The sequence below is a fragment of the Salvia miltiorrhiza genome, chromosome 3 (genome assembly GCF_028751815.1).
Source record: "Salvia miltiorrhiza cultivar Shanhuang (shh) chromosome 3, IMPLAD_Smil_shh, whole genome shotgun sequence".
NCBI lineage: Eukaryota > Viridiplantae > Streptophyta > Magnoliopsida > Lamiales > Lamiaceae > Salvia > Salvia miltiorrhiza.
This window is the reverse complement of record NC_080389.1, coordinates 63552011-63572328: the sequence shown is the minus strand read 5'-3', so window position 1 is coordinate 63572328 and position 20318 is coordinate 63552011. Positions and strand designations below refer to the sequence as shown.

At 32.6% G+C, this 20318-nt stretch overlaps 4 protein-coding genes across 14 annotated transcripts; 1 reads left to right on the top strand and 3 right to left on the bottom strand.

The window, feature by feature from the left end:
* Positions 1 to 1270: 1270 nt before the first annotated feature.
* LOC131015453 (histidine-containing phosphotransfer protein 4-like) lies at positions 1271 to 6337 on the top strand. 6 transcript variants are annotated; one of them, XM_057943872.1, is made up of 7 exons: positions 1271 to 1418; positions 1969 to 2203; positions 5204 to 5334; positions 5448 to 5516; positions 5687 to 5758; positions 5922 to 6012; positions 6100 to 6337. In XM_057943872.1, the coding sequence occupies exons 2-7, from the start codon at positions 2126 to 2128 to the stop codon at positions 6118 to 6120; spliced, it is 462 nt and encodes a 153-aa protein (XP_057799855.1). In that variant the 5' UTR covers positions 1271 to 1418; positions 1969 to 2125; the 3' UTR covers positions 6121 to 6337. The 6 variants fall into 6 exon arrangements, with proteins under 6 accessions (XP_057799855.1, XP_057799851.1, XP_057799853.1 ...); XM_057943868.1 differs by having other exon boundaries at positions 1969 to 4824; positions 5922 to 6337; XM_057943870.1 differs by having other exon boundaries at positions 1271 to 4824; positions 5922 to 5994.
* A 773-nt stretch (positions 6338 to 7110) lies between these two features.
* Positions 7111 to 11074, bottom strand: LOC131015347 (pentatricopeptide repeat-containing protein At2g34400). Of its 6 annotated transcripts, XM_057943719.1 has the most exons (6): positions 10157 to 11074; positions 8822 to 9768; positions 8469 to 8709; positions 8069 to 8207; positions 7908 to 7978; positions 7111 to 7386 (listed from the first exon to the last, which is right to left on the bottom strand). In XM_057943719.1, exons 1-3 carry the CDS (start codon positions 11047 to 11049, stop codon positions 8639 to 8641), a joined length of 1911 nt encoding a protein of 636 aa, XP_057799702.1. In that variant the 5' UTR covers positions 11050 to 11074; the 3' UTR covers positions 7111 to 7386; positions 7908 to 7978; positions 8069 to 8207; positions 8469 to 8638. The 6 variants fall into 6 exon arrangements, with proteins under 6 accessions (XP_057799702.1, XP_057799700.1, XP_057799703.1 ...); XM_057943717.1 differs by having other exon boundaries at positions 7111 to 7978; XM_057943720.1 differs by lacking the exon at positions 7111 to 7386 and having other exon boundaries at positions 7602 to 7978; positions 8502 to 8709.
* A 1027-nt stretch (positions 11075 to 12101) lies between these two features.
* Positions 12102 to 14317, bottom strand: LOC131015476 (early nodulin-93-like). The gene is made up of 4 exons (XM_057943900.1): positions 13997 to 14317; positions 13549 to 13610; positions 12987 to 13062; positions 12102 to 12564 (listed from the first exon to the last, which is right to left on the bottom strand). Exons 1-4 carry the CDS (start codon positions 14106 to 14108, stop codon positions 12482 to 12484), a joined length of 333 nt encoding a protein of 110 aa, XP_057799883.1. The 5' UTR covers positions 14109 to 14317; the 3' UTR covers positions 12102 to 12481.
* An 885-nt stretch (positions 14318 to 15202) lies between these two features.
* LOC131015471 (profilin) lies at positions 15203 to 17316 on the bottom strand. The gene is made up of 3 exons (XM_057943894.1): positions 16969 to 17316; positions 16132 to 16269; positions 15203 to 15546 (listed from the first exon to the last, which is right to left on the bottom strand). Exons 1-3 carry the CDS (start codon positions 17089 to 17091, stop codon positions 15412 to 15414), a joined length of 396 nt encoding a protein of 131 aa, XP_057799877.1. The 5' UTR covers positions 17092 to 17316; the 3' UTR covers positions 15203 to 15411.
* Between the last annotated feature and the right edge of the window lie 3002 nt (positions 17317 to 20318).

Here is a 20318-nt window from a genome sequence, read left to right as displayed (position 1 = left end):
TGAAAATTCGAAAATAAATAAATAAATTAAAATCTGGAAAATTATTTTTTTAGAAAATAAATAAACTGAAATTAAATAAATAAATAAACTGAAAATTCAAAAATAAATAAAAATCTGAAAAATTATTTTTTTAGAAAATAAATAAACTTAAAGTTAGAAAATAAATAAATAAACTGAAAATTTAGAAAATAAATAAACTGGAAATAAATAAATAGACTGAAAATTTGAAAATAAATAAATAAATAAACTGAAAATTCAGAAAATAAATAAATTGGAATTAAATAAATAAATAAACTAAAAATTCGAAAATAAATAAATAAACTGAAAATTCAGAAAATAAATAAACTGAAAATAAATAAATAAATAAACTTAAAATTCAAAAATAAATAAACTAGAAATAAATAAATGAATAAATAAACTGGAATTAAAATTTTCAGAAAATAAATAAATAAATAAACTGAAAATTGAAAAATAAACAAACTGAAAATTCGAAAATAAATAAATACACTGAAATTTCAAAAAATAAATAAATTGGAAAAAAAATAAAAAAAATAAACTGGAATTAAAATAAATAGAAAATAAATAAATAAATAAACTGGAAATAAATAAATAAATAAACTGAAAATTCAAAAATAAATAAATAAATTAAAATCTGGAAAATTATTTTATTTAGAAAATCAATAAACTGGAATTAAATAAATAAATAAACTTAAAATTCGAAAATAAATAAATAAATAAATTAAAATCTGGAAAATTATTTTTTTTAGAAAATAAATCAACTTAAAGTTCGAAAATAAAAAAAATAAACTGCAAATTCAGAAAATAAAATAAACTGAAAATTAAAAAAAAATAAAAATAAACTGAAAATTAAAAAATAAATAAACTGGAAATTCAAAAAATAAATAAACTGGAATTAAAATTTTCAGAAAATAAATAAATAAATAAACTGAAAACATGGAAAAAAAATAGAAAATAAATAAACTGAAAATTCAAAATAAATAAATAAATATACTGAAAATTTCGAAATAAATAAATTGGAAAATAAATAAAGTGGAAATTTAAAATATCTTACTCCATTTAATTAACATCAAAATTAGATTAAGTAGACAAGTAATGGTAGAGTGTAGTGGGTTCAATTGGTAAAGTTTAGTAATTTAAAAAGTAAGGGAGGGTATATATGTCCAAAAAGCAGAGTTGGTAGTTAATTGGTGGACAAAATTTTAGAGGCAAATGGGTAGTTGATTGGTGGACAGAGGGAGTAAAAAGTTTCTTATTGTAAGTGTCGTCGATCATTCGTATAAACTGCAATTTTTAGATTATTAATGGGAAATTGGGAATATTCTAGCTGAAGGCGCTGGTTTTTGTGCGTAGACGACTATGATCATTGATCGGCGGTTTTGATTTTTGCGGCCGAAGAGGTCAGTGATGATTGTAGCTCAATAGTTTGGAAAATTCTCGCTGAAATTTGATCTTTTACGACATGAGATATTTGTTGATGAAAAAGCGAAAATTAATTTTTGAATGTGGATATGATTCATGTATGCTTCATTTTCACCCCTCCATGTGTGGATATTCTCCTTTTGCAATGAGTCAGCTCACTGAACATGTCAATTTTCTATCCGTACTGATTTCAATCTCGTATTTGATGTGAAAAATTTGTTGAGCTGTTCCGGTGTCCATTTACTTGTTTGTATGTTGTTGAAGGTCATGAGCAGTTAATTTGGTCGAGGATTGGAGTCATATCAATGTAGAAGTTAAGAGTGCATTAGCAACATGTTTACTGTTAAGAGAATATGTTGAATGTTTCATGTGAAATTGTTATGTAGATGACCTAATTTCTGTGACACTATGAAACAAGAATTTTGGAGATATGTAGATACAAAGTCTTGATTTCAAATTTAAATTCCAAAAGTCTAAGGTCCATTTGATGAATCCGGTGTTCTTTTATGTCTGGATTTATGAGAGAAGGAGGTTTGAGCTAGGAGAAGGAGTTGCTGAAACATGGTTATAGCTTTAAAGAGAAATAATTATCTCTAGAAGTGTCTGGTAAAAAGCTTGAGAGCTCAGTGTAAAGGAATCTTTTAGCCATACTACTTTTAGATTGGAAGGAAGCTGAGCATTTTCGATGATTAACATATTCTCCGTGGGCTTATCGACAACACAGAGGATAGAGTCTCAGGAAAAGAGAATCTATCTGTTTCAGGTAAAGAAAACAAGTCACCTTATATGCCATATTACTCTATACGCAGAGCTTTTGATTCTTCCAAAAAGGTGGTTTTGTGACCACTGACCCGCATCATCCATTATACAGAGCCTGTTGATGGGTTAATTGTTCGTTTCTCTTCCCTCGGGTAGGTAAGGAATAAAGTTTGCAGGCTGTCCTCGACTCTGCTTTCACTTTGCACCTTCTGGTGGATTGCTGCAATGATAAGGAGTCATGAAAAGGATTCCGAGCTACTTATCTAGAATAATTACACTATCTTTTTAATCATTGGTAGATTTTTCCTTCTTTGTTCTTCCATGGTCGAAAATCGTCTCTGTTTTTGGGATTCCTCAATCTAGTAGTTTATTCCTTCATGGGACCTCATTAATATCATTGTTTTAGCCAAACGAATCTGAAAATAAGTTATTCTTTTGTTTTGTTTTATTTTCAACTTGTTGCTTGGAAATGATATCAGTGTATTTCATGTGTCTAGTTGTTGGACTGAGTAGTTCGTTAGAAAAAAGTTTGCTGCCAGAGCCAAATGCAGAATCTTTTTTGGTGAGTTTGATGGCATAGATTAACTTGGACTATATCCAACTACTAGGTTTACGTCTAAGTTTAGTTTATTTATGTTAGTTTGAGTCACAAAGAATTATCTGCTGCTGAAAAGAGGTTTGTATGATCAGCTATACTTTTATGGAGCCATAATTCTCAATACACAGCTCATGTAGATATGTATTGGTGCATATTTCCAAAAAAAAGATATGTATTGGCGCATCATGTTTAGCCGTTTAGAGTAGACAAGACTTCAACTATTCTTGGCCTTAACATGGCTACATATATGTGAAGGATTTGCCTACAGCACAGGTAACAGGTTCACATGTCTTCCTTCTTTAAGTCATCATCTGCTTGAATCAATATTCCATTTATACCTCACAGAAATAGACATTACTGGAATTTTGAAATATATATAGTACTAGCTATTATGAGATTAAGTTAATAAATTTAACAAAACATATCTTTATGTTAACTAGCAGAAAGAACGTACGTTGTACGTGTAATTAATGTTATTATAATTGATAATCTATTATTTAAAAAAATTTATTAATTCATTATTTTTATTAGATAATTTATTAGATGGATATATTTATTTATAAGCCTTATCAATACCCATATCTATAAACAGGGGTAAAATAGGCAATCCACAAGTTGTGCCTTAGACTGCCTTAGGCTCTTTTTTCTATTAGTATAGATTGATAATTTATAACATCAGAACTATTATTTGTTATTAATATAATTTATTTGGTTAGATCTATGCTTCTATCTATTACAATTGTACTAAATTATTAAAGTGCATTTAGTTCTTTAAAATGTGAATATTAAGGCATATAATAGAGAAGCAAATTGAGTTATGAATAATTGATTATAAGTCATATTGATAGTTTATTTTAAATATATCTTCCACAAAAATTTCTAGCTTAAAAAAATTATACGTACCTTGTTCAATATTTAATATTGTCGTCTTACCAACTGCCATGCGCTTTGTCGTCATTTGAAACTTCTAGTTATTGCTTTTAATATTATTAGTTGGGCCCCTTTGACAAGTTTTTATGGCTACATCACTGGTTATAGGGATTGTGATATTTCCATTTGTCACTTGGAAGTGTCTCCAAGAATATCATAATATGCTGGCAAAAGTAACAGGAATTTACATCAACTAGTGGGTACCCAAATTATTATGAAGTGCCAAGTCAGTAAAGTATTTTGAGGATAAGAACACCTTGTACCATAGTGTATGAATATGATAAATTCAAGTAAATGTCTCACTTATAGTATCTTGCCTTTACACCCCAACCCATGGGGGAGCATCCATGATTAGGTGATTGGCCAGTAAAAAAAAATATTCTAGCATTTAAATCCAATAATAGTATACTAGTTAACTTTTTGGTCTTGGCTTGGCAACCTCAAGTCACTAATATTTAGTCTCTTTTTGTGAAATGTGGAAGATCTTATGCTTTTTTGACTCTCATCAGGTGGAAGAGGAATAAATTAAGCTCTATTTCTACCAAAATAAGTACTATCAATTTTGTTTATTGTTTATATATAAGAGGATTTCGCGCGATAAAATAAATGAGTTAGAGCTGCTATGTAATAGACTCTTCTGTGTAGACATTGACATATAGGATATTTGTTAATCCCCCCCTTTTCAATCCGGTTAGTCTTAACTTCATTTTAGAAAGCACTTGGTGCTCTTAATCTCTGTGCGTCTGTTGAAATCATTGAATCTTTACATGGGCGAGGAACATGACATGCATACAAGTGGTAGGATGGTGGAAACTCTCAGCTGCAATAGATTTTTGTGTGCGCATGTGTGTTTCGTTCCTATCCAAGATTACACACACAAAAAGTAGACGTGGCAATGGAGAGGGGGGGGGGGGACCTTCCTTGGATCTTTTCTCCCCCATCTATGCATGGAATATTTATCCTATATAACCGTATGCCACCTTAGCTCTTTTCCTATTGTAAACCAAATATTTCGACACTTCCTTTTGTGCTATCTCTTCTTATTCTATACAATGGAACGCCAAGCTGCCTATATGAGGAATGCTTTATTCGATCAGGTTAAATGTCTCCCTTACTGTAGCAAAAATATTTTTCCTAGCGAACCTAGCAATGTTTTAATCTGCCATTTTTTGATAAATTGTCTCAAGTGATTAAGCAAATGAACTTCTTTTGGATGGTTTAGATATTACTGCCTGCCTAAACTTTGTTCTTTTCATACAATATGTAAAAAAATCAGTCCCCATTAGATATTTTTCTCAACATGTTCTTGGAGAAAATGTAGCGGCATTATCAAAACTTCAGATCTTAAATGATAGTCATTGTGAGAATTGATATTTAATTGATCTATAATTTCTTGTATAGTATTACACTATTACTACTTAATTATCATTTAATTTTTCTAAGACATATTTCTCATAATTAGTGTTTCTTTCTCAGGGATATCTTGATGAACAGTTCCTTCAACTGGAAGATCTGCAGGATGAAGTCAACCCTAACTTTGTTGAAGAAGTGGTCAAGCTATTTTACACTGACTCGGTCCGACTAATTCGAAGCATAGAACTGACACTGTGAGTCGCAAGAACTATCATCGCCAAGATTCTTTCTTATAAAATATAAACATGATGATTCACACAGATATTCATATTTTGTAATTTTCCAACATTTATATTATTTGATCCAGAGAAAATACCCCTTGGGACTTCGAGAAACTGGATAAGATCATGCATCAGTTCAAGGGCAGCAGCTCTAGGTACGTATATATAATATGACACCAACTTCTGGAAAACTGATTGAATGCAGAATAGCACAGTGCAAAATTTAGAGCTGAACAAAAATCTTGAGGATAAATGGATGATCGCCTCTCTTTTATTAAAATATTCCGTTGATTTTTATTTGATCATCTCGACCCTGTATACGCAGCATTGGTGCCAAAAGAGTCAAGAAGGAATGCACACAATTTCAAGAATACTGCAAAGTTGGCAACTTTGATGGGTATTTTTGCTTCCCTTATTCCATATATTCATGCCCTAAATTTAAATGTAGTGTTATGTCCTCGTTGTACAATATTTACGTGATTTTGGCAGTCTTTTTTCCTCGCAATAATCTTTTTTCTTTTTTGTTTAGAATTATATTTTTTACGAGTCGTTCACTGCAGGTGCATGAGGGAATTCCAAGAGGTAAAACAAGAGCATGCAGCCCTCAAGAGGAAGCTTGAGAATTATTTTCAGGTCTTTCTCGTTGTACATGTGGGTATACATTTGTCTGTGTATTGGGAAAAAAAATGGTAAATTTTTATTTACAAATTAATTGTTTTTTTCCCTTTGTATTTTCAGCTAGCAAGAGAAGCTCGTTAACTCGCTTACATAAACGATGATACTGATGCCAAATAGCCTATATAACCTTTTGTATAATGAAATAATTTTCGAATGTAAACAAGTGGACATTTCTGCGTAAGTGGATTTGTCGATTTATTTCATCTCTAACTTTTATGTATCACTTTCTTTGAAACTCTGCAATTGCTACTGGTGAAAGTTGTCAATTCACTAAATAAACTCTATCTAAATTTCAGTTTGTGCATGTGTCTATCTTTACAGCTCTTCTTAAAATAAATATCTTAGCATGGGGTGTCGAACTAATAAAAAGCACATAAATTTGTTTGACAACAAATTGCAACTCAATTGGTAACACGCAACTCAACTAATAAGACGCTTCCATTTCAACAAGAATTCGAACCACCGCAGAGAAAATGGGAATCATTAAGCCTTCAGACAAGTCGAAATCCCACAAATAGCGAATCTAATTCATGAATACATTGGTGTGTTTGCATTTTTTTTTATTTTTTTTTTCTCGAATGGATTTGGGCAAGTTTTACGATATCTGATGTTGTGTTTTCACATGTTAGAAACTAAGTTTGGGTTTGGATTTGAATCGGCCTAATGGATTTGGGCCGCGAAGACCCATTCCATTTCAAATGTGGGCTAGGAGTAGTTTTTGATATTAGGCCCAAGTAGAATATTGAAACAGAAAGGCCGAAGACACTATCGTCGACGGCAACTTAGGAGATGTTCGATATAATGGAATGGAATGACTAGTACCATGGTCTGAGGAGGAGAATGACTATGCCTAATCTAGTAGGAATGATGGTTCAAATTTCAAAATAGAATAGTGAGTTCTAATAAAACATTGTACCAAACAAAGAAATGGAATAGAGATTAAAATCATCATTCCATTCCTTCCTCCATTCAACGTACCAACATGCCCTCACTATTTGAAGAGAAACACCAAATGGCACCAAGAGTCCGGCATAAAAATTGTGTGTGAGAGAGTAATAAAATCTGGCAGAATAATGAAAGTCTCGAACTATTTATTATTCACAGATGCCTTGCATTTTTTAGGTTTTTGTTAAAGACTGTTGCAAGTAATTATCAAATGCTAATTTGAGGCGATGAACAATAAACCTACTTGATAATCATGAATCAACACCTGCAGCTCATTGTACACAAATGACACCTTTCCTTGACTTTCATTCCATGCACCACTATACAAGCATATACTCCCTCTGTCCCGCCCAAGATGCTACATATTCCTTTTCGGGCCGTCCCAACGAAGATGATACATTTCTATATTTGGAAAAAATAAGGAATTTTAAACACTTAATTAACACTAATTAAGTATCCTCTTATTACCTTCTCTCTCCTACTTTATCACTTTATTATTACATTCTTAAAACACTAATCTACAACTCCTTAAATCCCGTGCCGAAAAGCAAATGTATCGTCTTGGACGGGACGGAGGGAGTATATAAAACCCTCATTTTCATCTAGATATATGCATATAACAAAAGGGTTAATTATAATTTTTATTCCCAACTTTCAACGTTTTCCAAAAAGTCACTGACTCACTTTTTCACTTTAAGAACCTCAACTTTGAAAAAAGTTTGATTCACACACCAAATTACAGAATCCGGTCCGGTGATGGAAGGATGAATCGCCCACCGGATTCTTAGGTGCATTTTGGTGCTTAGGTGGGAAAAAAGTCCATGTATAATCCACCTTTAAGTGCCACCATATAGGCATATACATATAAGACCTTCATTTTCATATAGATATATGCATATATAAAACTGTGACATATTGCTCACCAATCTGATGATCTATCATTTGAAGGTGAAGGCTCCATAGGTGCAGTCGCCAAGCATTACTCATCTCCTCCCTAGCACAAGGAAACAGAGTTGAAGCACGATATTAACAAGGCAGCTCGATGTGCCTGAAGACCACAAGGCAAACACCATCAATTTCTAACCTCACAGATGTGTTTTCCAAATATATCAGAGACAGAATGGTGCTGGATGAGAGATTGATTGGAGGATTCTTCCTGTGCTCGAGGTATCCGACTTATTCGGTGTTCACAGAATCACAACAAGCAAATACAGAAGTCCAGCCTGTAGAGGAAATAGTGTTGGTGAAATTTAGGGTGCAATAAAAATGAAATAATCAAATGCCATTCTTCACATAAATACAACGGTCACAATGATATTAATATGCACTTATACAGTCAGCTTAGGTATTCAATGGACTTGATTTTAAATGAGCTAACTTGAGCTTCAACAGAACTGATAAATCTTCAATGAAGACCAAATATTTGCAAATTAAATCTTGATTCTTCTTAATGGCATGTGAGAAAATGCAGTTTGCAACATTACCAACATAGCACCCGAGAGCGAGAGAGGGATAACTCGTGCTTTTATACGATAGTTGCTTCAGACTTCAAGAGCATCCGCGCCATCATTCAAGCATCCCCACTGTTTGGTAAATGCCTTCAAAAACTTCTCAATTTCCTGCATCAGATCCTCGAATCATCAAAATTCGAAGCCTACATTGCAGATAGAATAGGCGATGGAGGCTCGACTGCAGGTTTATGGTTTAGGACATTCAGGTGGACATCTGCAGTGACATAACACTAAGAATAAGTCTCAAGAGTTGGTGTGCTCTCTATATCTTTCAATTAATTTCCTGATAAAATCCTGTATCTAATATAATAAGTTGAGAATTCTACCTCGAGATAAATCTACATCCATGCTATATTCCATTGCCATATCATCATATAGCATGTCAAGAACTCGGTGAATTTCTTCTGCATCTTCAATCAAAAAATCGCCAGCGTGAAACTCACGAAGGTGGCCATCCGTCCCAATCCAACTACATCCCGGAGTTTTAGTAACACCGTTCTGTTTCATTAGTGTTCTCATCCTAGCACAATCCTCCCACCTCCTCATATCGGCATAGATTTTAGACGAGATGATATAGTTTCCAGAGTTTGAGGGCTCCATTTCTAGGAGAAGCCGACTGACCCTCTCCCCAATATCTACGTTCTTCAGCTTCTGGCAGGCAACGAGCAACGCCCCTAATAAAATTTCATCGGGTTTCTGAGGCATCTTCTGAATGAAGTCCCAAGCTTCATACAGCCGTCCAGCACGAGAAAGAAGATCAACCATGCAAGAATAGTGCTCAACTTTTGGGGTCAGCTTAAAGAAGGAGCTCATCAAATCAAATATTCGACGCCCTTCATCCACCAAGCCAGCATGAACACAAGCAGAAAGCACCCCTATGAATGTTATGTCGTCTGGGCAAAAGCCTTTCTCCTCTAACATGCGCTGAAACAGGGCGAGCGCATCCTCTGCTCGCCCATGAAAAGCGTGTGCAGATATCATCGTGTTCCAAGAAACCTCGTTTCTCACAGGCATATCTTCAAAAACCCTTGACGCATATTCCACATTACCACACTTCGCGTACATGTCAACCAAAGCTGTTCCAACATAGATATTACGATGAAATCCTCTCTCGGATGCGTATTTATCGATCCTTATCCCCAAATCTAGAGCACCAATCGAAGCACACGCGGAGAGAACTGCTATCAGTGTGATCTCATTAGGCTCTGGCCCGGTTTCCTTCATGGCATCAAACAATGAGAGAGTTTCATCTGACTGTCCATTTTGTGCATATCTGTTTCACATGCAATCAACAATCACCACAGGTGAAAACACAACAACAAACAAACAAACACACACACACACAAAGACGAAGATTATCATCGGTGGCAGCATGTACAACGAGATACATGCGTTCTCTTTGGTTGTAAATTTATCATGTGAAAAGAAATGATAAACAAAATTTCACCATTTAAATCCATCCTTTCTTTTCCTACATTTCCTACTTGACCCTTACTCATTCTTCATTTACACTATAAAAGAGGGAAAATATTATCACACCAAAGTAGAAAATGTGGGGGAAAAAATGAAGGATTTAAAGGGTGAAATTTTGCTAATCCTTCATTTTCTCATGATAAATTTACAACCAAAGAGAACGCACCCTAAACAAAAATTACACTAACCCAGTGATCATGGAGTTCCAAATGACTATTTCTTTCCTTTTCATGCCATCAAAGACCCTTCTCGAAGACTGCAACTCCCCACATTTCCCATACATATTAATCAAAGCAGAGCCAATGTATGAATTAAGCTCCATCCCTTTCCTCACCACATGCTCCTCAACCAATCGACCCAATTCCAAATCCCCCAAATCCCCACACGCAGCAAGCACGCTGACGAGCGTCATCTCATCAGGCTCCACTCCTCCCTCCCTCATCTCACCAAACATCCCCACCGCCTCTCCAGCGCAGCCCGCCCTCGAATACCCCGATATTATCGAGTTCCACGACACCAGATCCCTCTCAGTCATTTCATCAAACACCTTCCTCGCAAGCCCCATCTCTCCACACCTCGAGTACATCGTGATCAACGAATTCGCCACGTGAAAATCCACCAGCAGACCACTCTTACAAACCTCGCAATGAACCGATCTCCCGATTCCCAACGCGTCTAGGCTCCCGCACGAGATGGAAACGAACGGGTACGTGAAATTGTCCGGCCTCGCGCCGGAGGACTTCATCTGGACGAACAATTCTAGGGCGGAATCGAAGTTTCCCCATGATGTGGCGAGGCCCCTGATCATTACATTGAATGCGTAGCTGTTGATTGGGATTTGGGGGAAGAGAAGGGTGGAGTAGCTAAAATCTTTGAGCTCGACGATTTTGGAGAGTAAATAATTGGGCATGGGCATCGGGATTGAGTGGATCAGGATTTGCGCGTGGATTTGCTGCACTGATCTAATTGATTTGCTCTGCTTCAAGAGAATCAGCAGCTGATTGATAAGGGCTTTTGCTGGCCGCTGCGAGCTTCTGCTTGGCGCCAAGAAAATGCGGGAGATTGTGGTTTGAAAAATCATTGTGTGGTGCAACTCAGAGAAGGAAAAACCGACCACCCTTTTTAGTTGTTACATAACATTAGTGAATACTAGGTCGTTTTGTTTAAATAAGTTGAAACAATAAATACCTTAAATAATTTATTTAAAAAAATACTAGCATAAAACCCTTAAATAAATTATTTAAAAAAATACTTATACTGTAGATTTTATTTTCATTTAAGTTAATGAAAAATGATGAAGAACAACTATTGCACGACGAACTTAATCAAGCTAGTTGGGAACAAAAAATAGGACATTGACACTATAAATACGTGGTTCGATTCTAAAGAACATAAGTTCAGATAAAGTTAACTCAATAGGTTTATTAGATAAAGCTTTGACTATAATTAATGAGATTAGGGCTAGAGAGGGTAACTAAACGTAAAACGACTTATATTTTGCAAACAATTTTTTTTATAAAACGACTTATAAAAAAGATTGGAGGGAGTATTTGATAAGAAAAGATAACGATATATGACTATTATGTAAAAATGTTATGTGTAACAACAATACAATACAACCCCTCACACTCTTCCCCAAAAGATTTTTGAGAAGATTCAGCTTTAAATTCTCCTTCTTCAGGATCCGGACCCTTAGAGGCATACTTATGCACAATATCTGGATTGTTGCATATTTTTAGAACAGTGTATGGTCTGTCATTTAGTGTTTTGATATCAGCTCTAAGCTGCACCTTGGATGTCTTCCCTGTAAGAGGTGTTTCAATTTCTTTGGGTATAATCTCAAAGTGACCAATATGAAAGATCCTATATGTATGTCATTCATCATTAGATATCCATTAATTAATATTGAACGGATTAAAGCACTGTCAAAATTGATAATATATTGCCTCATTTATCTACAATTTTTGTTAGAATATAATTATTATTGTTGAAAATATAACTTGTTATTTTTTGAAAGTGATTGTGCTTTTATATAGATACAGATACAGATATAGATATAGATTAAGAGATTGGTCATACAATATATTATCATGCAACTTTGAAAATAAGAAATAACCAAAAAAAGAAAAAACATTTTAAAAATCAAAAGATAATGAAACTGAAATATATTACAATGTCAAACTAGTACAAACTAGATCACAATCAAACCAAATAAACAAAAACACAACCCACACGACATTAGCGGAACTTGAACCAATAACCTCTTGCAAAAGAGAGACTTTGATGCCTCAACTTAACCATTCAAGCTGGGCCTCAATGATGTGGAGATGCACCAATAGGCCTTCTCTAGGAACTACTCTTAGGCTCTTACCAATGAGCAAATGTTAAGTATTGAAAAGATTCATGTTAACATTTTTTGTGAAAATTGGGAAAGCAGCATATAAACACGACACCATGAGTAGTACAAAGAGGTGAGCACAAATTAAGCTAAGACATCCCCAATTCCATTTTTCTTATGAGGGTTTGTAGTGTGTATTTCTCCTCGCGCACTCCAAGATAGTCTTGTCTGCCGTGATGAAATATGCAGCTATTGATGCTGTTCGTCCCAAAAGAAAATTCAAAGTCATTTCATACATTTGAAATATATATGTGTGTGTGCTCTGTCAAAATCTCCAAAAAGTAAAGAGTGAAATTCCGGCATTCCATGATAATTCGTATAGGATAGACTGATAAAAACATAGGATTGAGTATTTGAAGGATAAGATGGTAACCACTATAACCAATCCATCAAAGTAAATGGTGTATATTAGCTTGATGGTTCTATAAAAGCTCAAAAACTGCATTGTTGAAAACACATTTGAAGAGCAACCCCTCCTTTGGATGGCCTGGTGGGTGGATTTGATGAGTTTAAAGCCAAAAATCACTAAGTTCTAACCTCAAACTCAGGTTGTCTTTACTAAACAAACTTTTTCATAAGAAGCTTCTAGTTGTTTACCACAAATTAAGATAGTAACATACCAGCAGATACAATGAGTGCCTGCGCAGTATAGTTGAGATTCGCCTTCGCCCAAGGAATCTTTCGAACAGCTATCAACTAGCAAAACAGAATTTGTAAAAAGATATCAGATCAGTAACTAATACAGCATTACAGCAGCTCTTATGGCAACAGGATTCTCTTCTTATGTTGTATTTTCACTCTTGTCTTATACCGTGTGTGTGTGTTTGTGTGCACTGTGGAATGCGATTGGAACACAACCAGAAAAAGAACTGGATAAGACCCTTTATAAACTAGAATCAAGAATTGCATAGTTTGAGCATCATTGTCAATTTTAATAGTGATCAAAATCAATCCTAGCTCATACCACCCCGCACCATCTGAGGGCAATTAACCATTTCTATTCCATAGTTTAGAAATGCAATATGCCAATATATAGTCAAACAACATGGTAAGAATCACAATGTAATTCGAGAAAGCTACATAGGGGGTGTTTAAACTGAGCTTTTAGGAGCTTATAATCTCTCTTGAGAAATGTTTGGCAAAATAAACTCTGAAACAAAATAAATGGTAGAATTAACATACAGTGGGCACGGCGCTGGCGACACAGGCAACTGCAGCAGCTTTGGCTCCTGCACGCACACCTTCTGCAAAGCCAAAATAGTGAGAAGAAATTACAACTCCATGATTTTAGCTCTGCCAACACGAAGAAAAAAAAATGCCAAAACTAAATTCAACTATCTAACATAATTGAAATGCTGTTGATTCCCAGACGAAAATCAAATTACCAATATCATAAAAAAATCTGTATAATCTGCGATAGAAACCCAAAATTCTAATTACACCCTAATTTAATCAAAATTGAAACGAAAATCATTTCTAAATAACGAAAATAATTTCTAAATAGCCACAAAACCAATCAAAGAGGGGAGGGAACCCGATAAGCTTCACGAATTAATATCGTCCTAAAATCTAACTGCGAAAAAAAAGTTACAGAAACAGTTCTCAGATTGAATCAAAAACAAAATCAAACCTTGAGTGCACTGCCTTGAACGACGAATCTTCTCATCTTCCGCTGGAGATTGGATCAGCAGAGGACTCTTGCGGTTTGCATACAAATCCCTCAACTCTGACGGAATCCCCATTTCCCTCAATCCTTGATTCCAAATCCTCTCTCTCTCTCAAATGCGAATTGAAAACTGCGAGATTACAAATTAGAGCTCGAAAACTAGCAGACAACAATCCGATGCGCTTACACGTTTTTATAGTCTGTTTGTCGACGTGGCGGCTCGGTGATGGGACCCACGGTCGTAAATTTTGGATTAGACCAATTGCAAATTGAATTCCCCTCCAATATCAATTTTTCCGCTTCATGAAGTTGAATGTTGGCTAATTCTCCCTCGTCCCAAACGAAATGTCTTGTTTCCTTTTTTGGCAACACACTATCTCTTTATACTTAATGTTTAAATAATTTCCATCAATCCACTTTATCTACTTTATACACATTTCTTAATCTCCGTGTCGAAAAGAAATAACATTTCGTTTGGGACGGAGGGAGTACTATACTAATTTAGTTTGTGTTTTTTTTAATAATAATATTTAAATTTTTTAATTTGAAAGAACACATATTTGGGGTGGTGAATTTTTTTTACCCAAACGATATTTTTAGGATAAATATTTCATAGTCTTTATTGCTCCATCTACTTTATATTAGTACTAATTTTTAATTATCTACTATTACTATGATGCTATCTACATATAAGATCAATCAATAAGCTTCCAATAATCAAACTTTGACGAGAAACTTCCAAAAAGTTTTTGAACCATTTTTACTATTCACTTTTTTTTTCCATTTTTTTTCTTACATATGAACTAGTACTTTTTTGCCATCAAATTCAAATTTTTAGTTGCTTTTCTGATTTGAAAATAATGTTAGATATGACTCGAATTAATTAGCTTTGGCTTAGTGATCAAGTTAATGAATTGGGGATCGACTTGTTTTGGGATTAAATTATTTTGGCGACCAAGTTTGAATTTTTATAAATGAATGTATTTCAGCATTTACCTAGCATAATTCTTGTACCACCATAAAATATTTTATTAATGAAATACTATTTTTAATCTTTTTTATAATATAATATATATATATATATATAATATCATGAAATTATATAGTATTATATTAATGAGTTAATTAAATCAGTACAAATGAATGAAAATATAATCCACACAATGCCGATTGAATGAAAATATCCCTGCTCAACAATTTTTATTTATATGGAGTATATAACAACATCCGATTTTGTAAATAATCTACACGACACAATAAAATGTTTCTTATTTATACATCAATGTAGTATGCATAAATATTCTCGTGATTAAATGATGCAACAATATTCAAATCACTCGTGACACACCAATGAAACGAACAAGAAAATTATATCGAAGTTAGAGACCTTGTTCGATTAGATAATCGCCGATCCTCTCAACCACCACATTGCACTGCCCCGGCGTCATCGGCTCGTCGTATATCCCGACGAGCAACGCCAAGGTCGTCTTCTTCACCGTGATTCCACCCGCGCCCTAACGAATAATTTCAAGAAACAAAAAGTGAGATGCAAAAAAAAAAAATAACAGTTTGAAGAGAGCTAAAATCATTTTTTTTAATAATAATAGTGCTGATATGCCAATTTTTATATGTACACGATATAGCTAGACGATGATGATTAATTTTATACATCGCCATCGGAGGAGTTTTGCGTCGGATGATGTAATCAGGGACGAACGTAGAAAAAAATCTTTAAAAGGAGCTGTATTTTATGATTTTATAATTAAGAATAAAAAGTATTTTTTTTTTGTGGGGGGCTTGAGCTCCCCTTACCTCTTAATGTGTCCATCATTAGGTGTTACAAGTCAATATACATCAAATGAGACAAATTTGGATCCAAACACCAACTAATTAAGTTACAAAAATACGATACCAAATAAGAATTTGAATCCGAATTTGGAAACTAGTAATCCGAAACAAATTTGCGTGTTCATCTAATGTAATCATATGTAACATATGTTGTCTAAGAATGTTATATATACATGTATTTATTTTTGTGAGATATATAATGATATTTTGATTGAATTTATAGTATATATATTAAAAAAAAAAAGGATTACCTTCTTTCCTCTTATTACAGCTCCCGGTTCACCTTGGATAACCATATATTTAGTGCCACCAATATGTAAGCCTGTTGGAGCAAGTTTTCCTGGTTCATCAAAATCTTCCATAATCCCAACTATTTCTTCAACTTTAAACTGCAATTCCATCCAAATATTCATTTCATAATCCCACATATTTCAAAGTAATTCAAATCAAGTTACAACACTCCAATCCTATCTATGTTTATAGTTAATCATAGTTTGTGTTCCCAACTTTCGCTAACTTGCATTTTCACTTTAAAAATCTTGGACTTAAATAAAAAATAAAAGAATATGTCACGCCTTATAGAATCCGACGATAGAATAATAAGTCGAATCAACAAAATATGCATTATTCAATGTAAATTTGAAGAAAATAACTTAAAACTTAAGAATCTAACTAAATGACTTTGTTTTGAGTTGAAGCTTTTTGAAGTGAGAACTCAAGTTTAGGATTATTATAAAAAATGGTGAAAGTTAGGAAATCTATATATATACCAAACTCTTGCTATAACCACTCGTAATTTTTTTTTTGATAAATTAACAATGAAATTTAAAGATCCCGTCAAAATGAATTCAAATCCGAGACATTGGATCTTGGATTTTAATACACCGCTAGACCAACACAATCACAAATTCGAATCCTTGCTCGTTCAACCTTAGCTACACATCCTTACTTCCCATAAGTAAAAAAAAAAACTATTACTATAAGATTAGGAGCTCATCAACTATCCAAATCATTCATTTTCTAATTATTTTTCAATCACATAATTAACAAGATGAAATAAATTTAGAGAGAGGAGCTAGATGAAGAACCTGAGGGAAGTTGGCGCTTTGAGCCCAAACGACGCCGTCGTGGCCGATGATAGCTGCCGAAGTGAGATGATTTCCATCGATCTCACACATCAAGTGATCGTCTACGTAGCTCTGCCACGACATTTTCTGCTTCCTTTCCTTCAAAAAACAAACAACCTAAATCAAAGCACAACTTTTATTTTAATTTGTTTTTCTATAGTTGTTCAATAAGCTCGCGATTTTCCTTTCGATTTATTTATATATTTATATGCAAGTTTAGGAAAGTCGCGTGGAATTTAAGCTTATTCGTGGCGCCACAGTTGTTGATGCTTTTTCTCATCACTGGTTGCTGCCCATAATGCCTGTTCATAACATTCCCACGTGACCACTTTAATGTTTAAAAATATTCTCACTGTCACGTAAATTATATATTTAAAATAATTAATTTTTTGTAAATTTGAATATGAATAATGTTTAGAATATAAGGGTATTTTTTTAAAAAAAAGAAACTATTTTTTTTACATGGACGAAAATAAAATTATACTAGTACTTTTATGGACGAAAGAAATATAAATTTTAAAGTTATTTATAAAATAAGATCTAAGTAATTTGATGTTGAGATCATCGTTTGGAATAACGTACTCATGCTTTTATTTATTTATAATTTATGTGTGGTGTGCCTATCAATAAATAAAAGTTAGTTCTAAATTAACATACCATTTTTAAAATTATTTATTTCTATTTTTTTATGGAAAATTCTTTATTTCTACTAGAAAATTAAAATATTTAATCTATGTACCTACCACGTGAAAATATAAAAATTAGAAGCCAAGTTATATATTGTTTCGAATTATATATAATTTCTTGATCATTTGATGTTTTAAAAATTAGGTGGTCTCTGTAAAATTGGTTTCATGGTGAAACCAGCTTCATAATGACACTACTTCAACATGCAAATGACACTTTAAAATGATAAAGTATAATTTGTATGCTGAAATAGTACCATTGTAAAGTCGGTTTCATCATACAATCGATTTCACAAGAGTTTTTATGTTTAAAAATACTCCCTCCGTCCCATGAAGCAAGACCAAGTTTCCTTTTTGGTCTGTCCCACGAAGCAAGACCAGCTTATAAAAATAGCAAAAAATTTACTCTTTATTTACATTTTTCACCTACCACACTTAATAGTTAACACATAAAATATCAATTTCTTAATTTCCGTGCTGAGAAGAACTTTGTCTTGCTTCATGGGATGAGGGGAGTATATGAATTGATGTTTCGAGAGCTTTATAACAATATACCACAATGTTACATTTACATATAAAACTTCGTATTACATCGATAAGCTTGATAACTTTCAATATTTTCCAATTTTAAAAAGTAAATGTTGAGATGTCTCCCTAATGTAATCGAAATTTATACCTAACATTCACATTGGATAAATTCGTCGTGTTTTGTTAAAATGAATTACATCATATCAAAATACGTATTGGAAAATAAATCTTATATTTTATTTACCCTTTTATTATTATAACAATACAAGATAATTCCAAAATTATAAGAACAAAATAATCTTTCATTATAATTTTTTTAAAGCCAATCTACATTATAAATAAATTAGATTATACAATAATATCCAAATTAGACAAGTTTACGCTTGTGCCGGACACGTTATAGAAGTTGTGACTTGCTCAAATTATAAGAACAAAATAAAATAAAGAATTAATTGTTTTGCAAGTAAAGTTTGAGGCAGTTTCTTGTCAAATCTCATGCTTTGACTCTATCAAATTCAAAATAAGGTTTTCCTGTTCGTCCAATACTACAATAATAATAATAATAATAATAATAATAATAATAATATATTTAATTTAATTTAATTTGAAAAAATAGATTGGTTTGATTAAGTAAATTATTTCTTCAATTTAATTTGATTATAAAATAATATATTTTGTATAAAATTTTAAAAATAAAATTTGGATTCAACATAGATTTTTTATGAAAATCTATCAATTAAATTATTAAATAAATTAATACAATTTGAATCTCGTGTCAACTTTCTTAAGCTACATACGAGATGATTTTCAAAACTTAGTTATGGTCTTTCAAACTTCAAACGAGATAATGTTCACGAGTCAATTTTATTCTTTCAATTTTCAGACGGAATGATACTCGAAACTCAAGATTTGAAGATAATTAATGTTCACGAGTCCATTTTATTCTTTCAAATTTCAAACAAAATGATGCTCGAAACTCAATTATGATATTTCAAGCTCCACATGAAATAATGCACAAAAAAATGTCAAGATTTTTCAAGCTGCATACAAGATGATGTTTAGAAGTTAGTTATGATCTTACAAGCTAAAGATGATAATGATCTTTAAAGCTACACACAAGATAATTCTTGTAACTTAATTGTGGTCATTCAAAGTTTAAATGAGATGATACTTACAAGTTAACTTTGTTTTTTTAAACTCCAAACGAGATGATTCTTGGAACCCAATTATAATATTTAGAACTAATAATGCATAAAAGTTTGTCAAGATTTTTTCAAGTTCCATACAAAATGATGTTTACAAGTTAGTTATGATGTTAGAAGCTCCAAATCATACAATCTCACACGTCAACTTTCATTTTTAAAGCTTCAGATAGTGATGTTAAAAAAACTTGACGCATATATAAAAGTTCATTTTTTGTATTTTAAGATCTAGACGAGATGATACTCAAAAGTCTGATGTTCAAACGTTAGTTGTCGTCTTCCGAAATTTAGATTATGATATGATCCTACAAGGTTCAGACGAGATGATGCTCAGATGAAATAAAATTTTCAATATCGATACATTTTTCAAAATATTATTAAATAAAAATCTACATAAAAAGAATATTTATTATTCTAACAAAATGTTAACATTTAATTGAGGAATATGATTCAAATCAATATAATTTCAACTATATTACCTTAAATTAAATAAAATTAAAAATAATTTATATAATAAGTTAAAATAATTTTCCGTCGAATTTCGACGGGTAATACACTAGTTTAATATTATTATTGCAACAAAATGTATATTTATTATCGTTAATATAGATACATTTACATATTTTATATTCGTGTAGTGCATAGTAAGTGGGTTATCTCATTACATTCAGCCATATGAAACTAAAACATTAATGTAGATTATAATTTTTAAATTTCTAAGTCCGAAATTTTGATAGAGCAATTTTCTTACCATTCAATTTAGTGGATAGGTACTTTTACACAACTATTTACACAAAAATATGGGTAATGATTATTTTATAGAAAAAAATATTTAATTGTTTTTTCCAGTCCGCCCACAGGATTCATATATACGTAGACATATTATTTAATTCGT

Excerpts from the sequence above, each read along its gene's own strand:
- LOC131015453 (XM_057943868.1), top strand. The coding sequence starts at position 4,675 with ATGGAATATTTATCCTATATAACCGTATGCCACCTTAGCTCTTTTCCT. Across the intron at positions 5,335-5,447 it reads CGAAGCATAGAACTGACACT|AGAAAATACCCCTTGGGACT; the intron begins GTGAGTCGCAAG and ends TATTTGATCCAG. Across the intron at positions 5,759-5,921 it reads AAAGTTGGCAACTTTGATGG|GTGCATGAGGGAATTCCAAG; the intron begins GTATTTTTGCTT and ends CGTTCACTGCAG.
- LOC131015347 (XM_057943717.1), bottom strand. The coding sequence starts at position 11,049 with ATGATTTTTCAAACCACAATCTCCCGCATTTTCTTGGCGCCAAGCAGA. Across the intron at positions 9,769-10,156 it reads TGGAACTCCATGATCACTGG|ATATGCACAAAATGGACAGT; the intron begins GTTAGTGTAATT and ends CATGTGAAACAG. Across the intron at positions 8,710-8,821 it reads GGATGTAGATTTATCTCGAG|ATGTCCACCTGAATGTCCTA; the intron begins GTAGAATTCTCA and ends ATGTCACTGCAG.
- LOC131015476 (XM_057943900.1), bottom strand. The coding sequence starts at position 14,108 with ATGGGGATTCCGTCAGAGTTGAGGGATTTGTATGCAAACCGCAAGAGT. Across the intron at positions 13,611-13,996 it reads TTCAAGGCAGTGCACTCAAG|AAGGTGTGCGTGCAGGAGCC; the intron begins GTTTGATTTTGT and ends TTGGCTTTGCAG. Across the intron at positions 13,063-13,548 it reads TCGCCAGCGCCGTGCCCACT|TTGATAGCTGTTCGAAAGAT; the intron begins GTATGTTAATTC and ends CTGTTTTGCTAG.
- LOC131015471 (XM_057943894.1), bottom strand. The coding sequence starts at position 17,091 with ATGTCGTGGCAGAGCTACGTAGACGATCACTTGATGTGTGAGATCGAT. Across the intron at positions 16,270-16,968 it reads AAAGCGCCAACTTCCCTCAG|TTTAAAGTTGAAGAAATAGT; the intron begins GTTCTTCATCTA and ends ATGGAATTGCAG. Across the intron at positions 15,547-16,131 it reads CTGTAATAAGAGGAAAGAAG|GGCGCGGGTGGAATCACGGT; the intron begins GTAATCCTTTTT and ends ATTATTCGTTAG.